This window comes from Babylonia areolata, chromosome 31 (assembly GCF_041734735.1).
Source record: "Babylonia areolata isolate BAREFJ2019XMU chromosome 31, ASM4173473v1, whole genome shotgun sequence".
Lineage (NCBI taxonomy): Eukaryota > Metazoa > Mollusca > Gastropoda > Neogastropoda > Buccinidae > Babylonia > Babylonia areolata.
The window spans coordinates 28,878,933-28,904,807 of NC_134906.1; the positions used below are offsets into that span (position 1 = coordinate 28,878,933).

Below are 25,875 nucleotides of genomic sequence, written 5' to 3' on the forward strand. Positions count from 1 at the left end.
AATGAAAGTAGACGTCGGGCATACATATTTATCGGGCAACAATTTCTTTACGTATATCAGGAAAAATTGGACACTCCATAATAAAATGAAATTCGTCACAAACAGTAATCGCGTCACATTTTTTTTTACATGTGTATTGGCCAGAATCGGAACAGACCACCAACAAATCACAGACAACATAAAATAAAACTGGTCTCCAAGGAAACGGCTGCAGCATTGCTGTGAAAACACGAAGAAGCAAAATACAGAAAGGGTCAGAATGCACATTTTGCTGTGTTCCAAACCAGACTTTAAAACCTTTGTATAACTGCTTGAAAGATAGTACAGTCCGCGTTGTAACACGAAAAATAAAATAATAAAAATTACCATATCTCGTTTTGCATCGGCCAGGTGTGCACTGGTCAGCCCAACATGTGATACAAATACAGATAATGTGTAACAATTTATAGAACGAATAAACAAACTAAAATGGTTTTATTGAACATTGGCCCATAACAAAACAAGAGAGAGAGAGAGTACAAACCTAACAAAAGCCTTTCTTTTTGTCAAAGCTGCTCTGACGTCATGTTATGATGACGTATCATGTTCAAAAGTTGACATGTCTGGGACAGTGTGTCAACACACACACACATAGACAGAAAAGTAGATAGATGTAGAGACAGATCTAGAGATAGATCTATTCATGTATAATAGGAAGAAAAACGACCAAACACACAAGTCATTCACTACGACAGTTTATAACCTACAACAACACAGTCATCACCATCACCAACACCCCACCCCACCACCAGATGACCAGAGCTGGTCAGACACAGACACTCAGGAAAGACACACTGTGATGAACGGTGCAGAGAGGGCGTCACCAGTTGTCTCCACTCTCCCCCTCTGCTCCTCACACACACACACTTACCAAAATAACTAGCTACATACACACTGTTGTCACTGTCAGTGCACACCTGTGTAAGCCCCATCACGTGCTTGTGCTGAAAGGTGTGGGTCACCTGGCCAGAACGGACAGACACCTGGTGCACCAGGTGTGTGCCACAGTCTGACACCAGGACGTGGTCACCAGAGTCAAACAGATACCCAGGTGACCTCAGTCCTGTCACCCTGGTGCTGTCCGTGAGCGTGCGGACCACGTGACCCTGCCTGTTCAGCACGTGCACAGCGGCGGGCTCATTGCCGGATTCCTCACAACCTACAACGAGATGTCCGTCACTGTGCCCGGCTATTCCCGAATACTCTCTGACTGTCTGGACACGTGACCGCACTGTCACGGTGTCAGTCACTGCCATGAGGTAGATGACTGGTTCACCCGTCGTCATGGCCACCAGACCATCAGACAGAACAGCCAGGGCCCATGGTGGTTCACCAACAGTGAGACAGGGGGACACAGTGTGGGGGGGCGCCACGACCATCACCTTCACCTTGTTGTTGCTGTTGTCCGCCATGACCAGTCTGTTGTCCGGCAGACAGACAACGGCAGTGATCCCGGGTGTGTGTTCGTCGTCTGCTGTTCTGGGCGACGTCTGGAACACACACTGTGGTGCCGTCGTCATGACGTCAACAGGTGGGGTGAAGGTGGGGGTGGCAGGGTGGGTGGGTGGGGAGAGGGGTGATGATGTGGGGGTGGTGGAGGAGAGGGAGGGTGGAGGGAGGTGAGCTGCAGTGGGGGTGGGAATGGGGGAGGGGGTGGAAGACGTTCCCGTTGTGGTGGAGGTGGCGTCTGGACTGGTCTGTTGGTCTGCAACAGTCATCATCATCATCACCATCAACATCATCATTCATCATCGTCGTCGATGTCGTTATTGTTCTCATTTTTATCACCACGTTTACATTGTCACATCGCCATCTCCACCTGTAAAAATGTCAGCAGCAGCACACACCTTCAAAACTGCTGTCGTCATCGTCATCATTATCATCGTCATCGTTGTCGTCGTTATCGACATCATCATAATTGTTGCCCATACTTCCTGATATCAACATATCACACAATGAACTTGCTTTATTAATTCATTTGATTTTGTGAAGTTTTCTTAAACACCCCCAATGAAGCTGAGAAAGATACACATGGTTTGTTTCACTTGACAGGGATTAGAAAAAATGTCAGTGACGTATTTTGTTTCGTACAAAGCATTGTGACGTTTCTTGGTGTGTGGAGGAGGCAGAGGGTGGAGGGGTGTGGGGTGTGCACTACACTTGAACACGTTTTAAAACAAATGATTGGAAGTTGAAATAGTTTGTTTTGTTTTTTTATTTAGTAATATGCGTAAATATTCCTTGAGTATTCATATTTAGGCAATGAAATCTAACCAAATCAAAACAAATCAAATCATGTTGGTTGTAGCCAATTGCAGAAGTGCCATTTAAGGGCTGAATACCTGTCAGTTTGTAAAACCAGTGGTAGAGAAATGAAAATAAGTTAAAAGGTGGATTGAAGTGTTCAAAGATCCAGTCCGCTCACGTCCCAATCATCCACGTCAAGCAGGCATGGCATTAAGATGTTATTACAGAGTAAAAAGATCGTGTCAATGTATGTCTATCCCAGAACAGGATCTTTTTCGAGCTAGCCATAAAATGTTTCTGTCTGATATCATTCTAGAGGAACAAATGGCTGATCGACTGGAAAAAAAAGTGCCATAGATCAGGAACCGTTTTCTCATGCCACGTTACTGTACACGGACCTTAAAGCCTGAACCGGACTATAAATGGCGGGCGATTTGAATCACGCCAGTTTCTCACCAGAGTCTGACACTGTGACGTCGGTGAAGGCTTATTCAAAATAAAAGCCTAATAAAGCTACGGTTTGGCTTCATTTATGGCAGAGAGCGAGATTTGCCTAGCAGCTTCCAATCTAGACCTGAATTGACTTTGGAAAGTACAAAATGTGTCAGCTACACGTAATACAAAATTTGAATGCAGAGAAAAGGGGCGGAGCTAGAACCGAAACCTTGCTCTCGGGAGTTAAGACTTTAAGCCAAGACTTCATTCCTATGTGGGACACCTCTGGCAGGAGGAATGGAATCTGCAGACTGACAACAAGATGTTTCAGATTCGTCCTGACCTCAAGGAATTCCTTCCCCCCGTTGTAAGAAACAGGAAAGGAAAATGTTCTCTGCAGGCTGCACACGGGTCATTTTTATCAGTCATTCTTTTCTTCTTCTTCTTCTGTGTTCATGGGCTGCAACTTCCACGTTCACTTGTATGTACACAAGTGGGCTTTTACGTGTATGACCGTTTTTACCCCGCCATACAGGCAGTCATACTCCGCTTTCGGGATTGTTCATGCTGGGTATGTTCTGGTTTCCATAACCCACTGAACACTGACATGGCTTACAGGATTTTTAACTTGCGTATTTGATCTTCTATGTGCTATACACACGAAGAGGTTTCAGGCACTAGCAGGTCTCCACATATGTTGACGTGGGAGATCGAAAAAATCTCCACCTTTTACCCGCCAGGCGCCGTCACCGACATTCGAACTCGGAACCCTCAGATTGAAAGTCCAACGCTTTAACCACTCGGCTACTGCGCCTCCACCTCCATGGTGTGTGCCGGGCAACCAGCCTCTGAGTGTCAGACATCTGATCGACTGCTGGAATCCGCATATCAGGCATTTAGACAGGATTCAGTGCTGTACATATAACCTACATTATTGATGATAACAATAACATGATAATATCTATCATCATTATTAATGTAATATTTTGATATTATCATCATGGTCGTTATTACTATTTTCATCATCATTATCATCTTCATCATCATCATCATTATCAATGGAAGTATTATCAGTGTGATGTATTGAAACAAGCAGCAAACATTGTTTTGTGGAATGTGTGTGGTGATTGTGGTACCTTGCATAATCTTGATAAGATCTTTTGACATGGATACTTATATGGCACCTATCCTCAGTCGGAGACCAAGCTCTAAGCGCTTCACAAACACGGGGTCATTTACACAACAGGCTGCCTACTTGGGTTGAGACGACTGACGGCTGCCATTTGGGCGCTCATCATTCGTTTCCTGTGCCATTCAATCAGAGTTCAGGCACGCACACATACACACTCAAACATGTAACATTATACGTGTATGACAGTTGTTGTTGTTGTTTTTTTTATTTTTTATTTACCTCAGCATGTAGGCAGCCATACTCCGTTTTCGGGGGTGTGCATGCTGGGTATATTCTTGTTTCCATAACCCACCGAACGCTGACATAGATTACAGGATCTTTAACGTGCATATCTGATCTTCTGCATGCGTATACACACGAAGGGGATTCAGGCACAGGCAGGTTGGCACATGTGTTTACCTGGGAGATCGGAAAAATCTCCACCCTTTACCCACCAGGCGCCACCGAGATTCGAACCCAGGACCCTCAGATTGAAAGTCCAACGCTTTAACCACTCGGATGAATACTCGTTTTCAACAAAGTCTCGTGAAGTAGCATATGGGTCAGGTACTGTCACACATCTGGTGTTACCCCACAGTAGCAATCACTCACCACAACCACATTCACTCTGACACTGACATAGACACACAGAAAAAACAGGGCAGGCAGGGACTTGAGTGGGGGAAAAAAAACACCAAGAAGATAAGCCTCGTACCTCCCCCCTCTCCCCAAACACCTCCCCCTCCCCTCTCCCCAAACACCTCCCCCTCCCCTCTCCCCCAAACACCTCCCCCCTCTCCCCCAAACACCTCCACCCTCCACTCTCCCCAAACACCTCCCCCCTCTCCCCAAACACCTCCACTCTCCACAAACACCTCCCCCCTCTCCCCCAAACACCTCTCCCCTCCCCAACACCTCCACCCTCTCCACAAACACCTCCCCCCTCTTCCCAAACACCTCCACCCTCTCCTCTCCCCAACACCTCCCCCCTCTCCACAAACACCTCCCCCTCTTCCCAAACACCTCCACCCTCCCCTCTCCCCAACACCTCCCCCCTCTCCACAAACACCTCCCCCCTCTCCCCAAACACCTCCCCCCTCCCCTCTCCCCAACACCTTCCCCCTCTCCCCAAACACCTCCACCCTCTCCCCAAACACCTCCCCCTCTCCACAAACACCTCCACCCTCTCCCCAAATACCACCACCCTCTCCCCAACACCTCCCCCCCTCTCCCCAAATATCTCCACCCTCTCACCCAACACCTCCACCCTCTCCACAAACACATCCACCAATACCACCACCCTCTCCCCAACACCTCCCCCCTCCCCTCTCCCCAAACATCTCCACCCTCTCCTCAAACACCTTCCCCATCTCCCCAAACACCTCCACCCTCTCTCCAAACACCTCCACCCTCTCCCCAACACCACCTCCCCCCCTCTCCCCAAACACCTCCACCCTCTACACAAACAGTGGAAAAATACAGGGGGATTTCCCTTTTGATATCTCAACCAATTAGCAGAACTGTCCCACGGCCAAGTAAAAGCTAACTTCAAAACAGGGAAAGGAGGGGGAAGGGGGCGCAGGAAGGGGGGGGGGGGTGGAGAAAGAAGAAGGATGGAAAGAGGGGTCGCTAACTTCACCCCACCCCCTCCCTCCCTCCCTCCCTGCACCCGTGTTCTGCTCTTTGTTGTGTGTGTGTGTGTCTCTGTTGTGCATGATCATATGTATGTGTGTGTGTGTGTGTGTGATTTAACAGGTACAGAAATACAAATAATAAGCCAAATAAGACAACAAACTAACCAGTCAACTAGTAAAAATGACAATTTTACAAGTATGTATGTGCGTACAAGTAAATGTGTGCCTATGTGTTCGTGACAGTGTGTGTGTTGTGTATGTGTGTGTGGCTATACGCATGTGTGTGTGTGACTTCTTTTTGATTATGCCAACTTTGGTTCCTAAGCCAATGTTAAAGTTTACCATGGACACACACACACACACACACACAAAACACCTGATTATTACATAGACTAAATTTAATCAATTGTCTAAACAAGTGAGTCTAAACCTGTCGAGTAAAATGTGATTTTACACACACACACACACACACACACACAATTAATGTGGATCGAGTACCTTTTATATGATCAAAATTAATCCACTGCCTTGAAAAAAAAAGGCCAAGTACACAGATCTCTCAAATTACCCATGAGCTGCCATGAAGAACAATGTTAAACCTCCTTACTTACTCCTCATGCTTCCTGCTAAATCTATTTCGATGGAAAACAAACTGAAACATAAACCGAAACGAGCGCTGGCTGGATCGACAGGGTAGCACCGTTGTCAGTCAAACAACAAGCTTTGTAGTTTGTGTAGTATATTTCATTCTGCATTTAGTACGATATTCCTGCAGTTTAGAATACTAAACTCAGGGGCCGTTAAAATGAAAAAGTAGAAGGTGTTTTAGACTGACTTCGATGCGCTGAGTCGAATGCAACCCTCAGCTAAGCTCTAAGACCACTCCTTTTGCCACGAAACTGGATCAAATGCACGGTAAGTAGTACTCCTTCCCGACCTGCACGCCATTTTGACTGCTGATCACGCGTCATCAAAATGGATCGCCGATAGTTGCTCGGGAAGTGACCGACTGAGTTTACTATTTATTATGTCTCTGTTTCATTGACAAGGAGTGGCCGTAGAGCTTAGCTGAGGGTTGCATTCGACTCAGCGCATCAAGGTCAGTCTAAAACAACCTCTATTTTTTCATTTGAACGGCCCCCTGAGTTTAGTATTCTAAACTGCAGGATTACCACGAATTGAATTACAGTATACATCGTGATTATGATTTTCAAATAAACAATTGAACAGTTGGCTGTGAGGTTTGTTGCTTCTTCAATATGGCGGACATTGTGGTTTGCATCCGGAAACAAAAACAAAATTAATGAACAACCACTGAACCAACAACCAACCCTTACAAAATACACTTGAACACCGATGTGTCAGAAGTCATGAGAACTCACCGAAGCTTAGTCAAACATAATGAATCAGAAAACCATTTTCTTTTATCTTTTCCCCAAAGCCGAACAGACTGATGCACTGCAAACACCCACAAACTCCTTGTCCGTGCACGTTGACAGATCACCATTTACGCTGCGAAATCGAAGCCAACTAAAGCCAGTGGAGGTCATTCGACTTAGTTTCGTATCAGTTTCTAGTTTCAGTTTCTCAAGGAGGCAGCGTCACTGCTTGCGGACAAATTCATACGCTACACCACATATATGCTAGACGCAATAGCCGAGTGGTTTAAGCGTTGGACTTTCAATCTGAAGGTCCCGGGTTCGATTATCAGTGGCTCCTGGTGGGTAAAGGGTGGAGAATTTTCCGATCTCCCAGGTCAGCATATGTGCAGACCTGCTAGTGCCTGAACCCCCTTCGTGTGTATATGCACGCAGAAGATCAAATACGCACGTTACAGATCCTATAATCCATGTCAGCGTTCGGTGGGTTATGAAGACCCGAAAATACCTAGCATGCATGAACCACGACAGAGTCATCGACAAGACGATGTTGGTCGTGTAACGCAAAGAAGACGACGTATGCCCGACCAGCAGAATAGCCCAATGTGCTTAACCAGGCCTTGAGTGCATGCTTATAATATATTGTGTGCCAGTGCTGCAGCCACTGGGCCATGCACCCCTTTCCGGCCATGTACCATCTCCCATGTACCCCCTCCCATCTCCCCTGTACCCCCTCCCATCTCCCCTGTACCCCCTCCCTCCCATCTCCCATGTACCCCCTCCCATCTCCCATGTACCCCCTCCCATCTCCCATGTACCCCCTCCCCTCCCATCTCCCATGTACCCCCTCCCCTCCCATCTCCCATGTACCCCCTCCCATCTCCCCTGTACCCCCTCCCCATCTCCCATGTACCCCCTCCCCATCTCCCATGTACCCCCTCCCATCTCCCATGTACCCGCTCCCATCTCCCATGTCCCCCTCCCATCTCCCATGTACCCCCTCCCTCCCATCTCCCATGTACCCCCTCCCCATCTCCCATGTACCCCCTCCCTCCCATCTCCCATGTACCCCTCCCCTCCCGATCTCCCCTGTACCCCCCTCCCATCTCCCATGTACCCCCTCCCATCTCCCTTGTACCCCCTCCCATCTCCCATTGTACCCCTTCCCTCCCATCTCCCATGTACCCCCTCCCCTCCATCTCCCATGTACCCCTCCCATCTCCATGTACCCCCTCCCCTCCATCTCCCATGTACCCCCTCCCATCTCCCCTGTACCCCCTCCCATCTCCCATGTACCCCCTCCCATCTCCCATGTACCCCCTCCCCTCCCATCTCCAATGTACCCCCTCCCCTCCCATCTCCCATGTATCACCTCCCATCTCCCATGTACTACCTCCTGGGCCCATCTCCCATGTACCCCCTCCCATCTCCCATGTACCCCCCTCCCCATCTCCCATGTACCCCCTCCCATCTCCCATGTACCCCCTCCCCATCTCCCATGTACCCCCTCCCCATCTCCCATGCACACACCCACACTCTTTTGTCTTCATTTTTTCATTATCTTTTTTATTCTAACATCACTTTTGACAGTAAAACCTAAGAAAGAAACACACACAGAAACACACAAACACAGACACTGGCAACACACACACGCGCGCGCGCGCTGAGCGGGGTTTCCCTGTCCAGTCTCCAAACTGCAATTCTTAATGTTGTCGGGCAAACCGAGGATTGTCATAGGGGAAGTAACAACGATTCTCTTTTTTAAATTTTGGATCAGAGTGGGTTCCCCTCGTACAGTCCGCGCAGAGACAACAAAGTTCCAAACATCAGTTTTCAAGTCGAGTGTGTGCCCAATATCATCCCCCCCACACAATCGGCCACCGAAATAGCCAGGTGTCTTCTCATGACATCCAATCTTTCAGTATTCACGTAAGTTTTCTGACGTTACACACTTATCCAGTTGGGTGCTACTTCTACTTCATTCCAGGTTCGACGACGTTGTCGACCGTTGTGAAACAAAAATCAGAGTAAGTGGGGGAAAAAAAGGATTGACAGAACCCCCAATAAAACCGGTAGCTGAGGGCAGTTTGTTGGCTGGTAGGGAAGGCAGAAGGAATTCCAGTTTTAGGTGCCAGAATAATCTATTTATACTACTAGTGGCACGGGAACCAAAGCTGGCAGGATGGTAGGAATGATTCAATGAACGACATCTTTTGGAGTCATCATTGTGATGATTTGGTGAGCAGGGTGAGACGTGAACAGGCAACGTCATCATTTGGCAAAATGAAATAAAGATGCTTGACAGAGACTTTCTCTCGCATCCACTTTTAATTAAACATGTTCTTGTGACTGGAAGTAATTGGAAGTAAATTATTAGTCAACTTGGATTAAAAAAAAAAAAAAAAAAAGAAAGAAAAAAGATTGTCATTACATCTGGCTGTTAATAGTAATCTCTGTGTGTGGCCAAACAATGTTGACTTGCTACTTTGAACATCAACTGGCACATGGTAGCAAACATCAGCTGGCACATGGTAGCGTTCGTCATTTGTACCTGAGAATATTCAGAGAACAAGTATCTTTCACTGAATTTGTAAGGACAGCTAGATTTCCAAATATCTCTTTTTAGATTTTAGAGCAATATATACACATTTCTTCTTTATTTCCACCCACACTTGCAAGCACACACACACACACACACACACACACACACACACACCACACCATAGACACAAACAGTACTGAACACTCACACAAACACTACTGAACACACACACACACACACACACACACACACACGTGCGCGCACACACACACACATGTGCGCGTGCATGCACACACACATGCACACAAACACATTTACATACACCATACCACAGACACAAACAGTACTGAACACTCACACAAACACTACTTAACACACACACACACACACACACACCACACACACACACATACACATGGCACACACACATACACACTCACACACACACAAACAATACTGAACACTCACACACATACAACTGAACACACATGCGCACACACACACACACACACACACACATGCACGCACACACGCACGCACGCACACACGAACACACACACACACATACACACACACACACAATTCCTTCATTTTCAGTCTAATATCATCGTCTTAGATGAATGGACTATAAATAAATAAATGAATGGTTCCTTCATTTACTCCTTCATCCACTTGTTCACTGTGCAGATACCGAGAGCATGTGAAAAATTATAGTAAATATAATCATATATAGATATATGTAAAAATAGATAGTTGAGCTCTTTAATAATAACATTTTGCTGACCCTGATGTAATGTGCATGCAAATATTACAAGCCAACTGAAACAAATACTGATTGTAGCCATAACTAAATGTTATAACTGTGGTGCAGTTTTACCAATACTAATTACAAATGTTGGCTGCAACTTAAATCAAATATTTGTAAACAGACAGAATATAAATATTATGCTGACAGCAGCTAAGTATGATGTTTGTAAACAGATAGAATATAAATATTATGCTGACAGCAGCTAAGTGTGACTATTTTCCCTATAAAATCAGGATATTAGCATGATGTTATGATCATGTGTCAGTGAACTACTGATTTTAGACAGAATTTTAACTTTCTTTTCTATCATTGTTCTGATTTGATATCATTTTACCATAGCTTTTCATCCTTCTTAGGTAGTGTGCATGGTTGACCAGATATTGCGATCCAAGTGGGTGGGGGGTGGGGGGGAGGGAGCCAGCCTGTGTGATAACTGTGTGGCACTGGTGCAGTCCTGTGGATGTGGAGGGGAGGGGAGGGGTGGGGGAGAGGGAGCCAGTCTGTGTGGTGACTGTGCGGCACTGGTGCAGTCCTGTGGATGTCCGTCGATCATTTCTTACCACCCGTTTCTCACTTCATTTCAATCAGTCGTCTTCTGCGCGTCTTTCATTCTGTTATATTTCAGTGTGTTTACTTATGTGTTTATTCATTTCACTTCCTTTGATGTCAGTGTTTTATACAAACCTGGGGTAGGCCCTCAAGGCCTGACCAGCACGTTGTGTTTATGTGTGGGTCAGGCATCTGTCCCTTTGGTCTCAGCAGATGTGGTGTAGCGTGTATGGATCAGTCCGCACGCTTTGGTACCTCTTGGAAACTGAAACTGAAACTGAAACTCATCAACCACTGAGCTGACAATGCCACAGGACGTTGTTCCCCCTTGTTGTTATGGTGATGTTGTTGTTGGTGGTGGATGTGGTGCTGGTTGCGGTGGTAGTGTTGCTGTTGTTGTTGGTGGTGGTGGTGTTGCTGTTATTGGTGGTGGTGGTGGAGGTGGTGTTGCTGTTATTGTTGTTGTTGTTGGTGGTGGTGGTGGTGTTGCTGTTGTTGGTGGTGGTGGTGAAGGTCGTGGTGGTGGTAGTGTTGTTGTTGGTGGTGGTGGTGGTAAAGGTCGTGGTGGTGGTAGTGTTGTTGTTATTGGTGGTGGTGGTGGTGTTGCTGTTGTTGGTGGTGGTGGTAAAGGTCGTGGTGGTGGTAGTGTTGTTGTTATTGGTGGTGGTGGTGGTGTTGCTGTTATTGTTGTTGTTGGTGGTGGTGGTGGTGGTGGTGGTAGTGTTGTTGTTGTTGGTGGTGGGGGTGGTGTTGCTGTCGTTGTTGTTGGTGGTGGGAGTGGTGTTGGTATTGGTGTTGGTGGTGGTGATGGTGGTGGTGTTGCCGGTGGTGGTGGTGGTGGTGTTGGTGGTGGTAGTGTTGCTGTTGTTGGTGGTGGTGGTGGTGGAGGTGGTGGTGGTGGTTCAGTTTGTTTTGTTCCCCTTGGTGTTGTTGTAGCTCCTGTCGTCGTCGCTGTTATCGTTATAATCGTTTGTTCATTTTGTGTTAAGGCTTGTCTTGTCGTTGATGTTGTTGTCGCTGCTGTTGTTGTTGTTCACTTTGTGTTGTGACTTGTGTTGTTGATGTCGCTGCTGTTGTTGTTGTTCACTTTGTGCTGTGACTTGTGTTGTTGATGTCGCTGCTGTTGTTGTTGTTCACTTTCTGCTATGGCTTGTTGTTGTTGTTGTCCCTGCTGTTGTTGTTGTTCACTTTGTGCTGTGACTTGTGTTGTTGTTGTCCCTGCTGTTGTTGTTGCTCACTTTATGCTATGACTTATGTTGTCGTTGTTGCTGTTGTTGTTGCTCACTGTATGCTATGACTTACGTTGTCGTTGTTGCTGTTGTTGTTGCTCACTTTGTGCTATGACTTATGTTGTTGTTGTTGTTTACTGTGTGCTGTGGTTTATTTTTTCTATCTATTCATTTAATCATTCGTTTGTTTATCTATTTGTTCGTTTATCAATATATCTATATAAGAAAATAAATAAATAAATAATAATAAATAAAATTTAAAAAACAGGTTTGGTGCAGTGTACATGAATCAGTATGTAAATTTCGATGCCCTGTCGAAACGGAGATTGTTGTTGGTTGTGGTGGTGGTGGTTGTTATTTTTGTTGTTCTTGTTACTGCTTGTGTTGTTGCTTTTCCTGTGTGTGTGTGTGTGTGAATGCGTGTGCGCGTGTGTCTATGTGTGTAAGAGAGACAGAGAGTACATGCGTGTATGAGAGCGTGGGTATTACTGTGTGTGCGTCTGTGTGTGTGTGTTTGATGTTTGTCTTTGATGATGTTGTGTTTGTTGGTGGATGTTTTCATTGTTGCTCTTGTTCTTGATGCTGATGTTTTTTAATTGTTGCTTTTGCTTTTGTCTTTATTGTAAAATAAATCGAGTTATCTTCCATTTATATTTGTTGCCGTTAAAACTCAATAGTGGCCACCTCACAAGTTTGAAATCACATTAGTCTCTATGCCTGCTTGCTGATGTGCCTGTTGGTCTATCGAATGAAAAATGAATAAACTTATTGGTCAGTCTCTCTTTCTTCGTCATACACACGCACACACACGCACACATACATTACACGCACAAATGCACACACACACTCACACACACACACACACACACACACACACACAAGATTTCGAGAATTTCAAGATTTAATTATCCTTTTGACCCCAATTGGGGCATGGAGGATATCAGAAAACAACATAACCAAAAACACAAGGATTATCATAATGCTTGCATCAACTGAAATAAAATTGGGGGAAACATTTCTTCTTATGTGCGAAAGTAACTTATGCAACATTGCAAGTTTTAATGAGATCACTAAGTCTAAGGAGAACCCGTTTACTTGCAGAAAATGATTTACAAAATGAAAGTAGACGTCGGGCATACATATTTATCGGGCAACAATTTCTTTAGGTATATCAGGAAAAATTGGACACTCCATAATAAAATGAAATTCGTCACAAACAGTAATCGCGTCACATTTTTTTTTTTACATGTGTATTGGCCAGAATCGGAACAGACCACCAACAAATCACAGACAACATAAAATAAAACTGGTCTCCAAGGAAACGGCTGCAGCATTGCTGTGAAAACACGAAGAAGCAAAATACAGAAAGGGTCAGAATGCACATTTTGCTGTGTTCCAAACCAGACTTTAAAACCTTTGTATAACTGCTTGAAAGATAGTACAGTCCGCGTTGTAACACGAAAAATAAAATAATAAAAATTACCATATCTCGTTTTGCATCGGCCAGGTGTGCACTGGTCAGCCCAACATGTGATACAAATACAGATAATGTGTAACAATTTATAGAACGAATAAACAAACTAAAATGGTTTTATTGAACATTGGCCCATAACAAAACAAGAGAGAGAGAGAGTACAAACCTAACAAAAGCCTTTCTTTTTGTCAAAGCTGCTCTGACGTCATGTTATGATGACGTATCATGTTCAAAAGTTGACATGTCTGGGACAGCAGAAAAGTAGATAGATGTAGAGACAGATCTAGAGATAGATCTATTCATGTATAACAGGAAGAAAAACTACCAAGCACACAAGTCATTCACTACAACAATTTATAACCTACAACAACACAGTCATCACCATCACCATCACCATCACCCCACCCCACCACCAGATGACCAGAGCTGGTCAGACACAGACACTCAGGAAAGACATACCGTGATGGACGGTGCAGAGAGGGCGTCACCAGTTGTCTCCACTCTCCCCCTCTGCTCCTCACACACACACACTTACCAAAATAACTAACAACATACACATTGTTGTCACTGTCAGTGCACACCTGTGTAAGCCCCATCACGTGCTTGTGCTGAAAGGTGTGGGTCACCTGGCCAGAACGGACAGACACCTGGTGCACCAGGTGTGTGCCACAGTCTGACACCAGGACGTGGTCACCAGAGTCAAACAGATACCCCGGTGACCTCAGTCCTGTCAGCCTGGTGCTGTCCGTGAGCGTGCGGACCACTTGACCCTGCCTGTTCAGCACGTGCACAGCGGCGGGCTCATTGCCGGATTCCTCACAACCTACAACGAGATGTCCGTCACTGTGCCCGGCTATTCCCGAATACTCTCTGACTGTCTGGACACGTGACCGCACTGTCACGGTGTCAGTCACTGCCATGAGGTAGATGACTGGTTCACCCGTCGTCATGGCCACCAGACCATCAGACAGAACAGCCAGGGCCCATGGTGGTTCACCAACAGTGAGACAGGGGGACACAGTGTGGGGGGGCGCCACGCCCATCACCTTCACCTTGTTGTTGCTGTTGTCCGCCATGACCAGTCTGTTGTCCGGCAGACAGACAACGGCAGTGATCCCGGGTGTGTGTTCGTCGTCTGCTGTTCTGGGCGACGTCTGGAACACACACTGTGGTGCCGTCGTCATGACGTCAACAGGTGGGGTGAAGGTGGGGGTGGCAGGGTGGGTGGGTGGGGAGAGGGGTGATGATGTGGGGGTGGTGGAGGAGAGGGAGGGTGGAGGGAGGTGAGCTGCAGTGGGGGTGGGAATGGGGGAGGGGGTGGAAGACGTTCCCGTTGTGGTGGAGGTGGCGTCTGGACTGGTCTGTTGGTCTGCAACAGTCATCATCATCATCACCATCAACATCATCATCATCATTCATCATCGTCGTCGATGTCGTTATTGTTCTCATTTTTATCACCACGTTTACATTGTCACATCGCCATCTCCACCTGTAAAAATGTCAGCAGCAGCACACACCTTCAAAACTGCTGTCGTCATCGTCATCATTATCATCGTTGTCGTCGTTATCGACATCATCATAATTGTTGCCCATACTTCCTGATATCAACATATCACACAATGAACTTGCTTTATTAATTCATTTGATTTTGTGAAGTTTTCTTAAACACCCCCAATGAAGCTGAGAAAGATACACATGGTTTGTTTCACTTGACAGGGATTAGAAAAAATGTCAGTGACGTGTTTTGTTTCGTACAAAGCATTGTGACGTTTCTTGGTGTGTGGAGGAGGCAGAGGGTGGAGGGGTGTGGGGGGTGCACTACACTTGAACACGTTTTAAAACAAATGATTGGAAGTTGAAATAGTTTGTTTTGTTTTTTTATTTAGTAATATGCGTAAATATTCCTTGAGTATTCATATTTAGGCAATGAAATCTAACCAAATCAAAACAAATCAAATCATGTTGGTTGTAGCCAATTGCAGAAGTGCCATTTAAGGGCTGAATACCTGTCAGTTTGTAAAACCAGTGGTAGAGAAATGAAAATAAGTTAAAAGGTGGATTGAAGTGTTCAAAGATCCAGTCCGCTCACGTCCCAATCATCCACGTCAAGCAGGCATGGCATTAAGATGTTATTACAGAGTAAAAAGATCGTGTCAATGTATGTCTATCCCAGAACAGGATCTTTTTCGAGCTAGCCATAAAATGTTTCTGTCTGATATCATTCTAGAGGAACAAATGGCTGATCGACTGGAAAAAAAAGTGCCATAGATCAGGAACCGTTTTCTCATGCCACGTTACTGTACACGGACCTTAAAGCCTGAACCGGACTATAAATGGCGGGCGATTTGAATCAAGCCAGTTTCTCACCAGAGTCTGACACTGTGACGTCGGTGAAGGCTTATTCAAAATAAAAGCCTAATAAAGCTACGGTTTGGCTTCATTTATGGCAGAGAGCGAGATTTGCCTAGCAGCTTCCAATCTAGACCTGAATTGACTTTGGAAAGTACAAAATGTGTCAGCTACACGTAATACAAAATTTGAATGCAGAGAAAAGGGGCGGAGCTAGAACCGAAACCTTGCTCTCGGGAGTTAAGACTTTAAGCCAAGACTTCATTCCTATGTGGGACACCTCTGGCAGGAGGAATGGAATCTGCAGACTGACAACAAGATGTTTCAGATTCGTCCTGACCTCAAGGAATTCCTTCCCTCCGTTGTAGGAAACAGGAAAGGAAAATGTTCTCTGCAGGCTGCACACGGGTCATTTTTATCTGTCATTCTTTTCTTCTTCTTCTGCGTTCATGGGCTGCAACTTCCACGTTCACTCGTATGTTCACGAGTGGGCTTTTACGTGTATCACCGTTTTTACCCCGCCATATAGGCAGTCATACTCCGCTTTCGGGAGTGTTCATGCTGGGTATGTTCTGGTTTCCATAACCCACCGAACACTGACATGGCTTACAGGATTTTTAACGTGTGTATTTGATCTTCTATGTGCTATACACACGAACGGGTTTCAGGCACTAGCATGTCTGCACGTATGTTGACCTGGGAGATCGAAAAAATCTCCACCCTTTACCCTCCAGGCGCTGCCACCGACATTCGAACCCGGAACCCTCAGACTGAAAGTCCAATGCTTTAACCACTCGGCTACTGCGCCTCCACCTCCATGGTGTGTGCCGGGCAACCAGCCTCTGAGTGTCAGACATCTGATCGACTGCTGGAATCTGCATGATATCAGGTATTTAGACAGGATTCAGTGCTGTACACATAGCCTACATTGTAAAATAATGATTAAAACAATAATATTACTGATAATGATAACAATAACATGATAATATTTATCATCATTATTAATGTAATATCTTGATATTATCATCATGGTCGTTATTACTATTTTCATCATCATTATCATCATCATCATCGTTATCAGCGGAAGTATTATCAGTGTGATGTATTGAAACAAGCAGCAAACATTGTTTTGTGGAATGTGTGTGGTGATTGTGGTACCTTGCATAATCCTGATAAGATCTTTTGATATGGATACTTATATGGCGCCTATCCTCCGTCGGAGACCAAGCTCTAAGCGCTTCACAAACACGGGGTCATTTACACAACATTCTGCCTACTTGGGTAGAGACGACTGACGGCTGCCATTTGGGCGCTCATCATTCGTTTCCTGTGCCATTCAATCAGAGTTCAGGCACGCACACATACACACTCAAACATGTAACATTATACGTGTATGACAGTTGTTGTTGTTGTTGTTGTTTTATTATTTACCTCGGCATGTAGGCAGCCATACTTCGTTTTCGGGGGTGTGCATGCTGGGTATATTCTTGTTTCCATAACCTACCGAACGCTGACATGGATTACAGGATCTTTAACGTGCGTATCTGATCTTTTGCATGCGTATACACACAAAGGGGGTTCAGGCACAGGCAGGTCGGCACATGTGTTTACTGGGAGATCGTAAAAATCTCCACCCTTTACCCACCAGGCGCCACCGAGATTCGAACCCAGGACCCTCAGATTGAAAGTCCAATGCTTTAACCACTCGGATGAATACTCGTTTTCAACAAAGTCTCGTGAAGTAGCATGTGGGTCAGGTACTGTCATACACTTGGTGTTACCCCACAGTAGCGATCACTCAGCACAACCACATTCACTCTGACAGTGACGTAGACACACAGAAAAAACAGGCCAGGCAGGGACTTGAGAGGGGAAAAAAACACCAAGAAGATAAGCCTCGTATCCCTCTTCCAAAACACCTCCCCCCTCTCCCCAAACACCTCCCCCTCCCCTCTCCCCAAACACCTCCCCCTCTCCCCAAACACCTCCCCCCTCTCCTCTCCCCAAACACCTCCCCCTCTCCCCACCTCCCCCCTCTCCTCTCCCCAAACACCTCCCCCCTCTCCCCAAACACCTCCCCCTCTCCCCAACCACCTCCCCCCTCTCCTCTCCCCAAACACCCCCCCCCCCCCCCCCCGCTCTTCTCTCCCCAAACACCTCCCCCTCTCCCCAACCACCTCCCCCCTCTCCTCTCCCCAACCACCTCCCCCTCCCCTCTCCCCAAACACCTCCCCCTCTCCCCAAACACCTCCCCCCATCTCCCCCAAACACCTCCCCCCTCTCCCCAAACACCTCCACCCTCTCCCCAAACACCTTCACTCTCCCCAAACACCTCCCCCCTCTCCCCGAAACACCTCCCCCCTCCCCTCTCCCCAAACACCTCCACCCTCTCCCCAAACACCTCCCCTCACCCCAACACCTCCCCCTTCTCCACAAACACCTCTCCCCTCCCCTCTCCCCAAACACCTCCACCCTCTCCCCAAACACCTCCACCCTCTCCCCAAATGCCTCCACCCACCCTCTCCCCAACACCTCCCCCATTCCCTCTTCCCAAATATCTCCACCCTCTCACCCAACACCTCTACCCTCTCCCGAACACATCCACCCTCTCCCCAAACACCTCCACCCTCTCCACAAACACCTCTACCAATACCACCACCCTCTCCCCAACACTTCCCCCCTCCCCTCTCCCCAAACGTCTCCACCCTCTCCCCAACATCTCCACCCTCTCCTCAAACACCTCCATCCTCTCCCCAACATCTCCACCTTCTCCTCAAACACCTTCCCCATCTCCCCAAACACCTCCACCCTCTCCCCAAACACCTCTACCCTCTACACAAACAGTGGAAAAATACAGGGGGATTTCCCTTTTGATATCTCAACCAATTAGCAGAACTGTCCCACCGCCAAGTAAAAGCTAACTTCGAAACAGGGAAAGGAGGGGGAAGGGGGCGCAGGAAGGGGGTGGGGGTGGAGAAAGGGGAAGGATGGAAAGAGGGGTCGCTAACTTCACCCCACCCCCTTCCTCCGTCCCTGCACCCGTGTTCTGCTCTTTGTTGTGTGTGTGTGTGTCTCTGTTGTGCATGATCATATGTGTGTGTGTGTGTGTGTGTGTGATTTAACAGGTACAGAAATACGAATAAGACAACAAACTAACCAGTCAACTGGTAAAAATGACAATTTTACAAGTATGTATGTGCATACAAGTATATGTGTGCCTATGTGTTCGTGACAATGTGTGTGTTGTGTATGTGTGTGTGGCTATACGCATGTGTGTGTGTGACTTCTTTTTGATTATGCCAACTTTGGTTCCTAAGCCAATGTTAAAGTTTACCATGGATACACACACACACACACACACACACACACACAATTAATGTGGATCGAGTACCTTTTATATGATCAAAATTAATCCACTGCCTTGAAAAAAAAAGGCCAAGTACACACATCTCTCAAATTACCCATGAGCTGCCATGAAGAACAATGTTAAACCTCCTTACTTACTCCTCATGCTTCCTGCTAAATCTATTTCGATGGAAAACAAACTGAAACATAAACCGAAACGAGCGCTGGCTGGATCGACAGGGTAGCACCGTTGTCAGTCAAACAATAAGCTTTGTAGTTTGTGTGGTATATTTCATTCTGCATTGAGTGCGAATTAAATTACAGTATACATCGTGATTATGATTTTCAAATAAACAATTGAACAGTTGGCTGTGAGGTTTCCTGCTTCTTCAATATGGCGGACATTGTCGTTTGCACCCGGAAACAAAAACAAAATTACTGAACAACCACTAAACCAACAACCAACCCTTACAAAATACACTTGAACACCGATGTGTCAGAAGTCATGAGAACTCACCGAAGCTTAGTCAAACATAATGAATCAGAAAACCATTTTCTTTTATCTTTTCCCCAAAGCCGAACAGACTGATCCACTGCAAACACCCACAAACTCCTTGTCCGCGCACGTTGATAGGTCACCATTTACGCTGCGAAATCGAAGCCAACTAAAGCCAGTGGAGGTCATTCGACTTAGTTTCGTATCAGTTTCTAGTTTCAGTTTCTCAAGGAGGCAGCGTCACTGCTTGCGGACAAATTCATATACGCTACACCACATATATGCTAGACACAATAGCCGAGTGGTTCAAGCGTTGGACTTTCAATCTGAAGGTCCCGGGTTCGATTCTCGGTGGCGCCTGGTGGGTAAAGGGTGGAGAATTTTCCGATCTCCCAGGTCAGCATATGTGCAGACCTGCTAGTGCCTGAACCCCCTTCGTGTGTATAAGCACGCAGAAGATCAAATACGCACGTTAAAGATCCTATAATCCATGTCAGCGTTCGGCGGGTTATGAAGACCCGAAAATACCTAGCACGCATGAACCACGACAGAGTCATCGACAAGACGATGTTGGTCGTGTAACGGAAAGAAGACGATGTATGCCCGACCAGCAGAATAGCCCAATGCGCTTAGCCAGGCCTTGAGTGCATGCTTATAATATATTTGTGTGCCAGTGCTGCAGCCACTGGGCCATGCACCCCTTTCCGGCCATGTACCCCCTCCCGGCATCTCCCATGTACCCCCTCCCCATCTCCCATGTACCCCCTCCCATCTCCCATGTACCCCCTCCCATCTCCCATGTACCCCTACCATCTCCCATGTACCCCCTACCATCTCCCATGTACCCCCTCCCATCTCCCATGCACACACCCACACTCTTTTGTCTTCATTTTTTCATTATCTTTTTTATTCTAACATCACTTTTGACAGTGAAACCTAAGAAAGAAACACACACAGAAAAACACAAACACAGACACTGGCAACACACACAGGCGCGCGCGCTGAGCGGGGTTTCCCTGTCCAGTCTCCAACTACAATAATTATTATTCTTAATGTTGTCGGGCAAATCGAGGATTGTCATAGGGGAAGTAACAACGATTCTCTTTTTTAAATTTTGGATCAGAGTGGGTTCCCCTCGTACAGTCCGCGCAGAGACAACAAAGTTCCAAACATCAGTTTTCAAGTCGAGTGTGTGCCCAATATCATCCCCCACACACAATCGGCCACCGAAATAGCCAGGTGTCTTCTCATGACATCCAATCTTTCAGTATTCACGTAAGTTTTCTGACGTTACACACTTATCGAGTTGTGTGCTACTTCTACTTCATTCCAGGTTCGATGACGTTGTCGACCATTGTGAAACAAAAATCAGAGTAAGTGGGAAAAAAAAAGGATTGACAGGACCCCCAATAAAACCGATAGCTGAGGGCAGTTTGTTGGCTGGTAGGGAAGGCAGAAGGAATTCCAGTTTTAGGTGCCAGAATAATCTATTTATCACAGAATCACAGAAATGTTTGGCTATAGGCTAAAAACCTTTTGCCCTCGTAATCAGTGTCCATTTATGTGCTTTTGGATCACTAGTGGCACGGGAACCAAAGCTGGCAGGATGGTAGGAATGATTCAATGAACGACATCTTTTGGAGTCATCATTGTGATGATTTGGTGAGCAGGGTGAGACGTGAACAGTCAAGGTCATCATTTGGCAAAATGAAATAAAGATGCTTGACAGAGACTTTCTCTCGCATCCACTTTTAATTAAACCTGTTCTTGTGACTGGAAGTAATTGGAAGTAAATTATTAGTCAACTTGGATTAAAAAAAAAAAAAAGTCATTACATCTGGCTGTTAATAGTAATCTCTGTGTGTGGCCAAACAATGTTGACTTGCTACTTTGAACATCAACTGGCACATGGTAGCAAACATCAACTCGCACATGGTAGCGTTCATCATTTGTGCCAGAGAATATTCAGAGAACAAGTATCTTTCACTGAATTTGTAAGGACAGCTACATTTCCAAATATCTGTTTTTAGATTTTAGAGCAATATATACACATTTCTTCTTTATTTCCACCCACACATGCAAGCACACACACACACACACACACACACACACACACACACACACACACACACACACACACACACACACACCACACCATAGACACAAACAGTACTGAACACTTACACAAACACTACTGAACACATACACACACACACACACACACACACACACACACACACACACACACATGCGCGCGCACACACACACATGAGCGCCTTGCAAAGGTCAAGGTCACAACTTTGTATATTGTATTGATACTAATGACAGGAAAGAATTCTGCGTGGAAGAGAAAAAAATGTTTTCTATGTAGTCTTCAGCAAACTTAGTACAATGATTGGTCATGGTGAAATGTTTTTCTGATTAAAAAGTGTGTTATACTCATCAATTTAATCTGACAATGAAAAATAAAGATAAATTAATAAAAATAGATAAAGAGTTATATATTTATTTTATTTTCACCAATCAAAATTAATGTTATAGTAAATGTGCTAGACTTTCATTGTAATGGTCTTGAGTTTGATCCAAGACAGAGATCTGGTGGACTGAAGGTATTTTCCTGTCTGCAAGGTCAGTGTTTGAGCAGACCTGCTAGTGCCTGAATCCCTTTCAATCATGTGTTTGCACATGTAATGATATGCACGTTAAAGATTCCATAATCCACATCAGTGTTCAGTGGTTAATGGAAACATGAACTTTCCTAGTATGTACATCCCTGAAAATGAGCGTGGCCCCAGATTTTTTCCAAGTTCAAGCTTTGAAAAGTTTGATATCAAGCTGAAATGACAACCTTTAGATAACTAATTACAAATGATATATGTTATTACAGTATGATTATGTTATGTATGGGATATCATTTCCAATAATGAATTGAACTTTGGCTTTCAGCTGACTCATGATCTGCATTGTCTGTGCGTTCCAGAACTTACCGAAAGACCCTGATGGATGGAGGGGGAACTTTCAGTGATGTTTAGTCATTGATGGATCAAGCATTGACCTGAAGATGGCGGCAGCAGCAGCCCAGGATGATGACCCCAGAGACACAGAGTGCATTGTGTGCCACGAGCTGTTGACCATACCAAAGATCCTTCCCTGCGGCCATCTCCTTTGTCGACACTGCCTGCTGTCCTGGCTGAAGACTCCGCCAGAGGCAAAATGCCCAGTTTGCCGGTTTCCTATACTGGACGCACAGCGGGCGTCACAGGAAAGCCTTGACGATGCGGTGGACACTTTTCCCACTCATTTGTTGGTGGAAGCGATTGTGGAAGCGGAGCGTGTGCTTTCCAAACAGCACACTTGTTGTGTGTGTGTTGATGTGGCGGCTGTGTCCCTGTGCACCACCTGTGGGGACATGTTCTGCCAGGCGTGCACCACACTACACAAAAAACAGTCTGTGTCCAAACACCACAATGTGGAAAGCCTGACCTCCCTGTCTGCTGCTTCACTGGCCAGCAGGAAGCCCACAACTTGCTCAGCTCATGTGCATCAACTGGCAGTAGCTTACTGTCCAGCTCATGCTGTGTCTGTCTGCGTGCTGTGTGCCACCACTGACCACCGCCAGTGCGCCGTGTTGAAGAAAGTAGAGACCAGGGTGGAGGAATCACGTGTACTGCTGACAAGAGTGGCCGCTACTTTGAAAGCTGGTGAGGAGAAGCTGGACAAAGCCATCGCAGAGGTGGAGGAAAACATCAGCTCTTTGGACCGGCAAACCGACGCAGGTGTGTCAGAGGTCGAGGCTATACGTCAGCGACTGGTGAAAGCTGTTGATGCTCGTTGCCACCAAGTGAAGGAAAAGATTCTGAGCACAAGCTCACATCTCCGAGACAAAATGGAGGCAGGGAAGGCTGTGCTCATGAAGCAGCGAGCCAGGTTTGGAAATCATTCCCGGATCGTTCAGGAAGTGGAGAGGTCTCCCCAGCACGGACTGTTCAACGACATGACATCCACCATGGAAAAATGTGTGGGCAGTCTGGACTGCAGCGACAAGCTCCTGACCTCTGTCATGGTGAAGGGCAAGGTGGCCTTGACCATTGACCCCCAGGCAGTGACCCGTATTGAACAAGAGTTGTCACAGATAGGGATCGTAAGCAAGGAGGAAACTACACAGGCCACACAGGTGAATACATCATTAAGGGTGCTGCCTCTGTATATGAATTAGAAATCTGTAGGAATTTCATGTTTTGCATATTGATAGCAAATTGTATAATCTTTCTTTTTGTTTCCATTAATATTCTAGAATATCATACATGTTACAGGACTTTTGTTTGGACACCGTTTGTATGAAGGCAATAGAATCAGAATGTTATTGCTTGTATGAATTTGGTTCATGGTCAGCACTAAACACCCAGTCTAACCGAACTGAAAATCTTCCCCATCTTCTCCAGTTGATAGCAGATCAATGACAGGTTTCTTGTACAGTTTACTTTGCTACATCACATGGAGAATGTCCTCTTTTGAGTTTTCCTTCGCCCCCTATAACGAAGTATGGTTGCCTACATGGCGGGGTAAAAACGGCCATATATGTAAAAGCCCACTTGTGTACATACAAGTGAACGTGGGAGTTGCAGCCCACGAAGAAGAAGATGAAGAGTTATCTTTCACTTCCACGATGATGCTGTTGCGGTGAGTTTGTGGTGGACGTCTTTGTTACCAGCTGGCACATTGAATCGATGGGGACTGCCTAGCTTTGGGGGGCTGTGACAACAGTGTGTGCTCCAGGTGTGGGGGGAGGGAGGGTGGGAGGGGCCGGGGTGATGTGTTCTCTGTCTGGCATTATGATTTGACCTTCTCATATTAATAGAAAATAATTATCATGTGAATTTATATATATATATTTATATACTAATATAATGTCTATTCTTTAAATAGGGCTCTAAGCACTTTGCAAAGACTGGTAAATGCACACACACACACAACAACAACAGCAAATCACACACACACACACACACACACTCTCTCTCTCTCACACACACACACACACACATGCACGCACACACAGAGACACAGACACACTCACGCAGGAAATGTAAAATGGAACTGATTTTTCTGCTTTCCAAATATGCTGCCTTACAGATATTAGATACAGGCTGCTTGAACTTGAAGAAAAGAGTAGAATCAAATGTAACACCGCAATTTTGGACTGAAGAAGAAAAGGCAATATATATATTGTTAGTGCCAGTACAGACAGACCGTGGAAGAGAAGGGTCATTCTAAAATTGTTGGCTGGTTGGTTGAAGATCTGTGGAGAAATGTGGAAAGATTGAGTTTCCTTTTCTTTCTTTCTTTTGCGTTCGACAGCTACACAGTCAGGGTCAAAGTCCGAGGGATGCCACAAACTCGGACGTCCAGTGAAGATCGGCTACCGTCCCCCAGAGCTTGGTGTTGAGGTCAGCACCCCCAGGCCAGGACTGCTGCCGCATCTTCTCATACAGGAGGCAGTCTTGGAGAATATGGCATGGGGTCTGGTCAGCCTGTCCGCAGTCACATAGAGATGTGGCTGCCACTCCAATCCTCTTCAGGTGTGCTCTGAGGCCGCAGTGTCCTGTGCGAAGGCGGTAGATGGTAGTCTGGTGTCTCCTCTCCAGTGTCCTGATGGGATCCTGGTGTGCCTGGTAGCCTCCGTTCAGGGTGACCCAGCCTCTTCGGAATCTGCTGCGGAGAGTTTTTGCTTCCTCATACGTGGCAGGAACGGTTGGCTGTGTGAGCTGGCTTCCTTCCTTAGCAAGGTGGTCTGCACGCTTGTTGCCTTGGAGGCCTACATGTGCAGGCACCCACTGGAGGGTCGTTGGGGCTGTTTGGGTAAGGGTTGCGAGGGAGGCCTTAAGGGACTGGATCAGTGGACCAGGATCAGGGGAGTCAAGGGCCTGGAGTGTGGACATGGAGTCAGTGAAGATGGAGATGCTGCCAAGGGGCTTTCCACAGGAGGAGAGGAATTCTGCTGCTGTTTTAATGGCACTGGGTTTCAACATCCCTGGTGTGATCACTGGGATGAGTTGTGATGGGGCCATGCCAGTGACTGGCCAGGAAGATGGGGCAGCACAAAAAATAAAGTTACATCAGATCCCCCTGTTGTTGATTAAAAAAAACAAAAACATCAAGAAACCCAAAATATTTTTTACGT

General features: G+C 46.1%; 4 protein-coding genes across 10 annotated transcripts in view; 1 reads left to right on the plus strand and 3 right to left on the minus strand.

Annotated features, from left to right (window-relative positions):
• The window catches only part of LOC143276283 (E3 ubiquitin-protein ligase TRIM45-like), a 29,869-nt gene extending 22,859 nt beyond the window's left edge, over nt 1-7,010 (minus strand). Inside the window, exon 1 of the mRNA XM_076580783.1 lies at nt 6,909-7,010. The gene's annotated coding sequence lies outside the window, so the exon portion shown is untranslated. The remainder of the gene's footprint in view (nt 1-6,908) is intronic.
• On the minus strand, nt 637-4,581 carry LOC143276284 (uncharacterized). Of its 2 annotated transcripts, none has more exons than XM_076580787.1 (2): nt 4,133-4,581; nt 637-1,744 (listed from the first exon to the last, which is right to left on the minus strand). In XM_076580787.1, the coding sequence occupies exon 2, from the start codon at nt 1,557-1,559 to the stop codon at nt 726-728; it is 834 nt and encodes a 277-aa protein (XP_076436902.1). In that variant the 5' UTR covers nt 1,560-1,744; nt 4,133-4,581; the 3' UTR covers nt 637-725. The 2 variants fall into 2 exon arrangements, with proteins under 2 accessions (XP_076436902.1, XP_076436900.1); XM_076580785.1 differs by lacking the exon at nt 4,133-4,581 and adding an exon at nt 2,972-4,117 and having other exon boundaries at nt 637-2,684.
• LOC143276281 (uncharacterized) overlaps nt 6,495-25,875 on the plus strand; it is a 30,526-nt gene continuing 11,145 nt past the window's right edge. For 3 of the 5 annotated variants that reach the window (XR_013053538.1, XR_013053539.1, XM_076580779.1), the window contains exons 1-2: nt 20,856-20,972; nt 22,678-23,871. Coding sequence is in view for 3 of the 5 variants with exons in the window: in XM_076580779.1 (XP_076436894.1) it covers nt 22,759-23,871 (1,113 nt within the window). In the remaining 2 variants the exon portion in view is untranslated. Of the gene's footprint in view, nt 6,626-20,855; nt 20,973-21,287; nt 21,360-22,677; nt 23,872-25,875 lie in introns of those variants that run through there. The other 2 variants (XM_076580780.1, XM_076580781.1) reach the window with 2 other exon arrangements.
• On the minus strand, nt 12,923-19,848 carry LOC143276004 (uncharacterized). 2 transcript variants are annotated; one of them, XM_076580371.1, is made up of 2 exons: nt 19,719-19,848; nt 12,923-14,876 (listed from the first exon to the last, which is right to left on the minus strand). In XM_076580371.1, the coding sequence occupies exon 2, from the start codon at nt 14,689-14,691 to the stop codon at nt 13,852-13,854; it is 840 nt and encodes a 279-aa protein (XP_076436486.1). In that variant the 5' UTR covers nt 14,692-14,876; nt 19,719-19,848; the 3' UTR covers nt 12,923-13,851. The 2 variants fall into 2 exon arrangements, with proteins under 2 accessions (XP_076436486.1, XP_076436485.1); XM_076580370.1 differs by lacking the exon at nt 19,719-19,848 and adding an exon at nt 16,104-17,600 and having other exon boundaries at nt 12,923-15,816.

Excerpts from the sequence above, each read along its gene's own strand:
- LOC143276004 (XM_076580370.1), bottom strand. The coding sequence starts at position 14,922 with ATGATGATGATGATGTTGATGGTGATGATGATGATGACTGTTGCAGAC.
- LOC143276284 (XM_076580785.1), bottom strand. The coding sequence starts at position 1,784 with ATGATGATGTTGATGGTGATGATGATGATGACTGTTGCAGACCAACAG.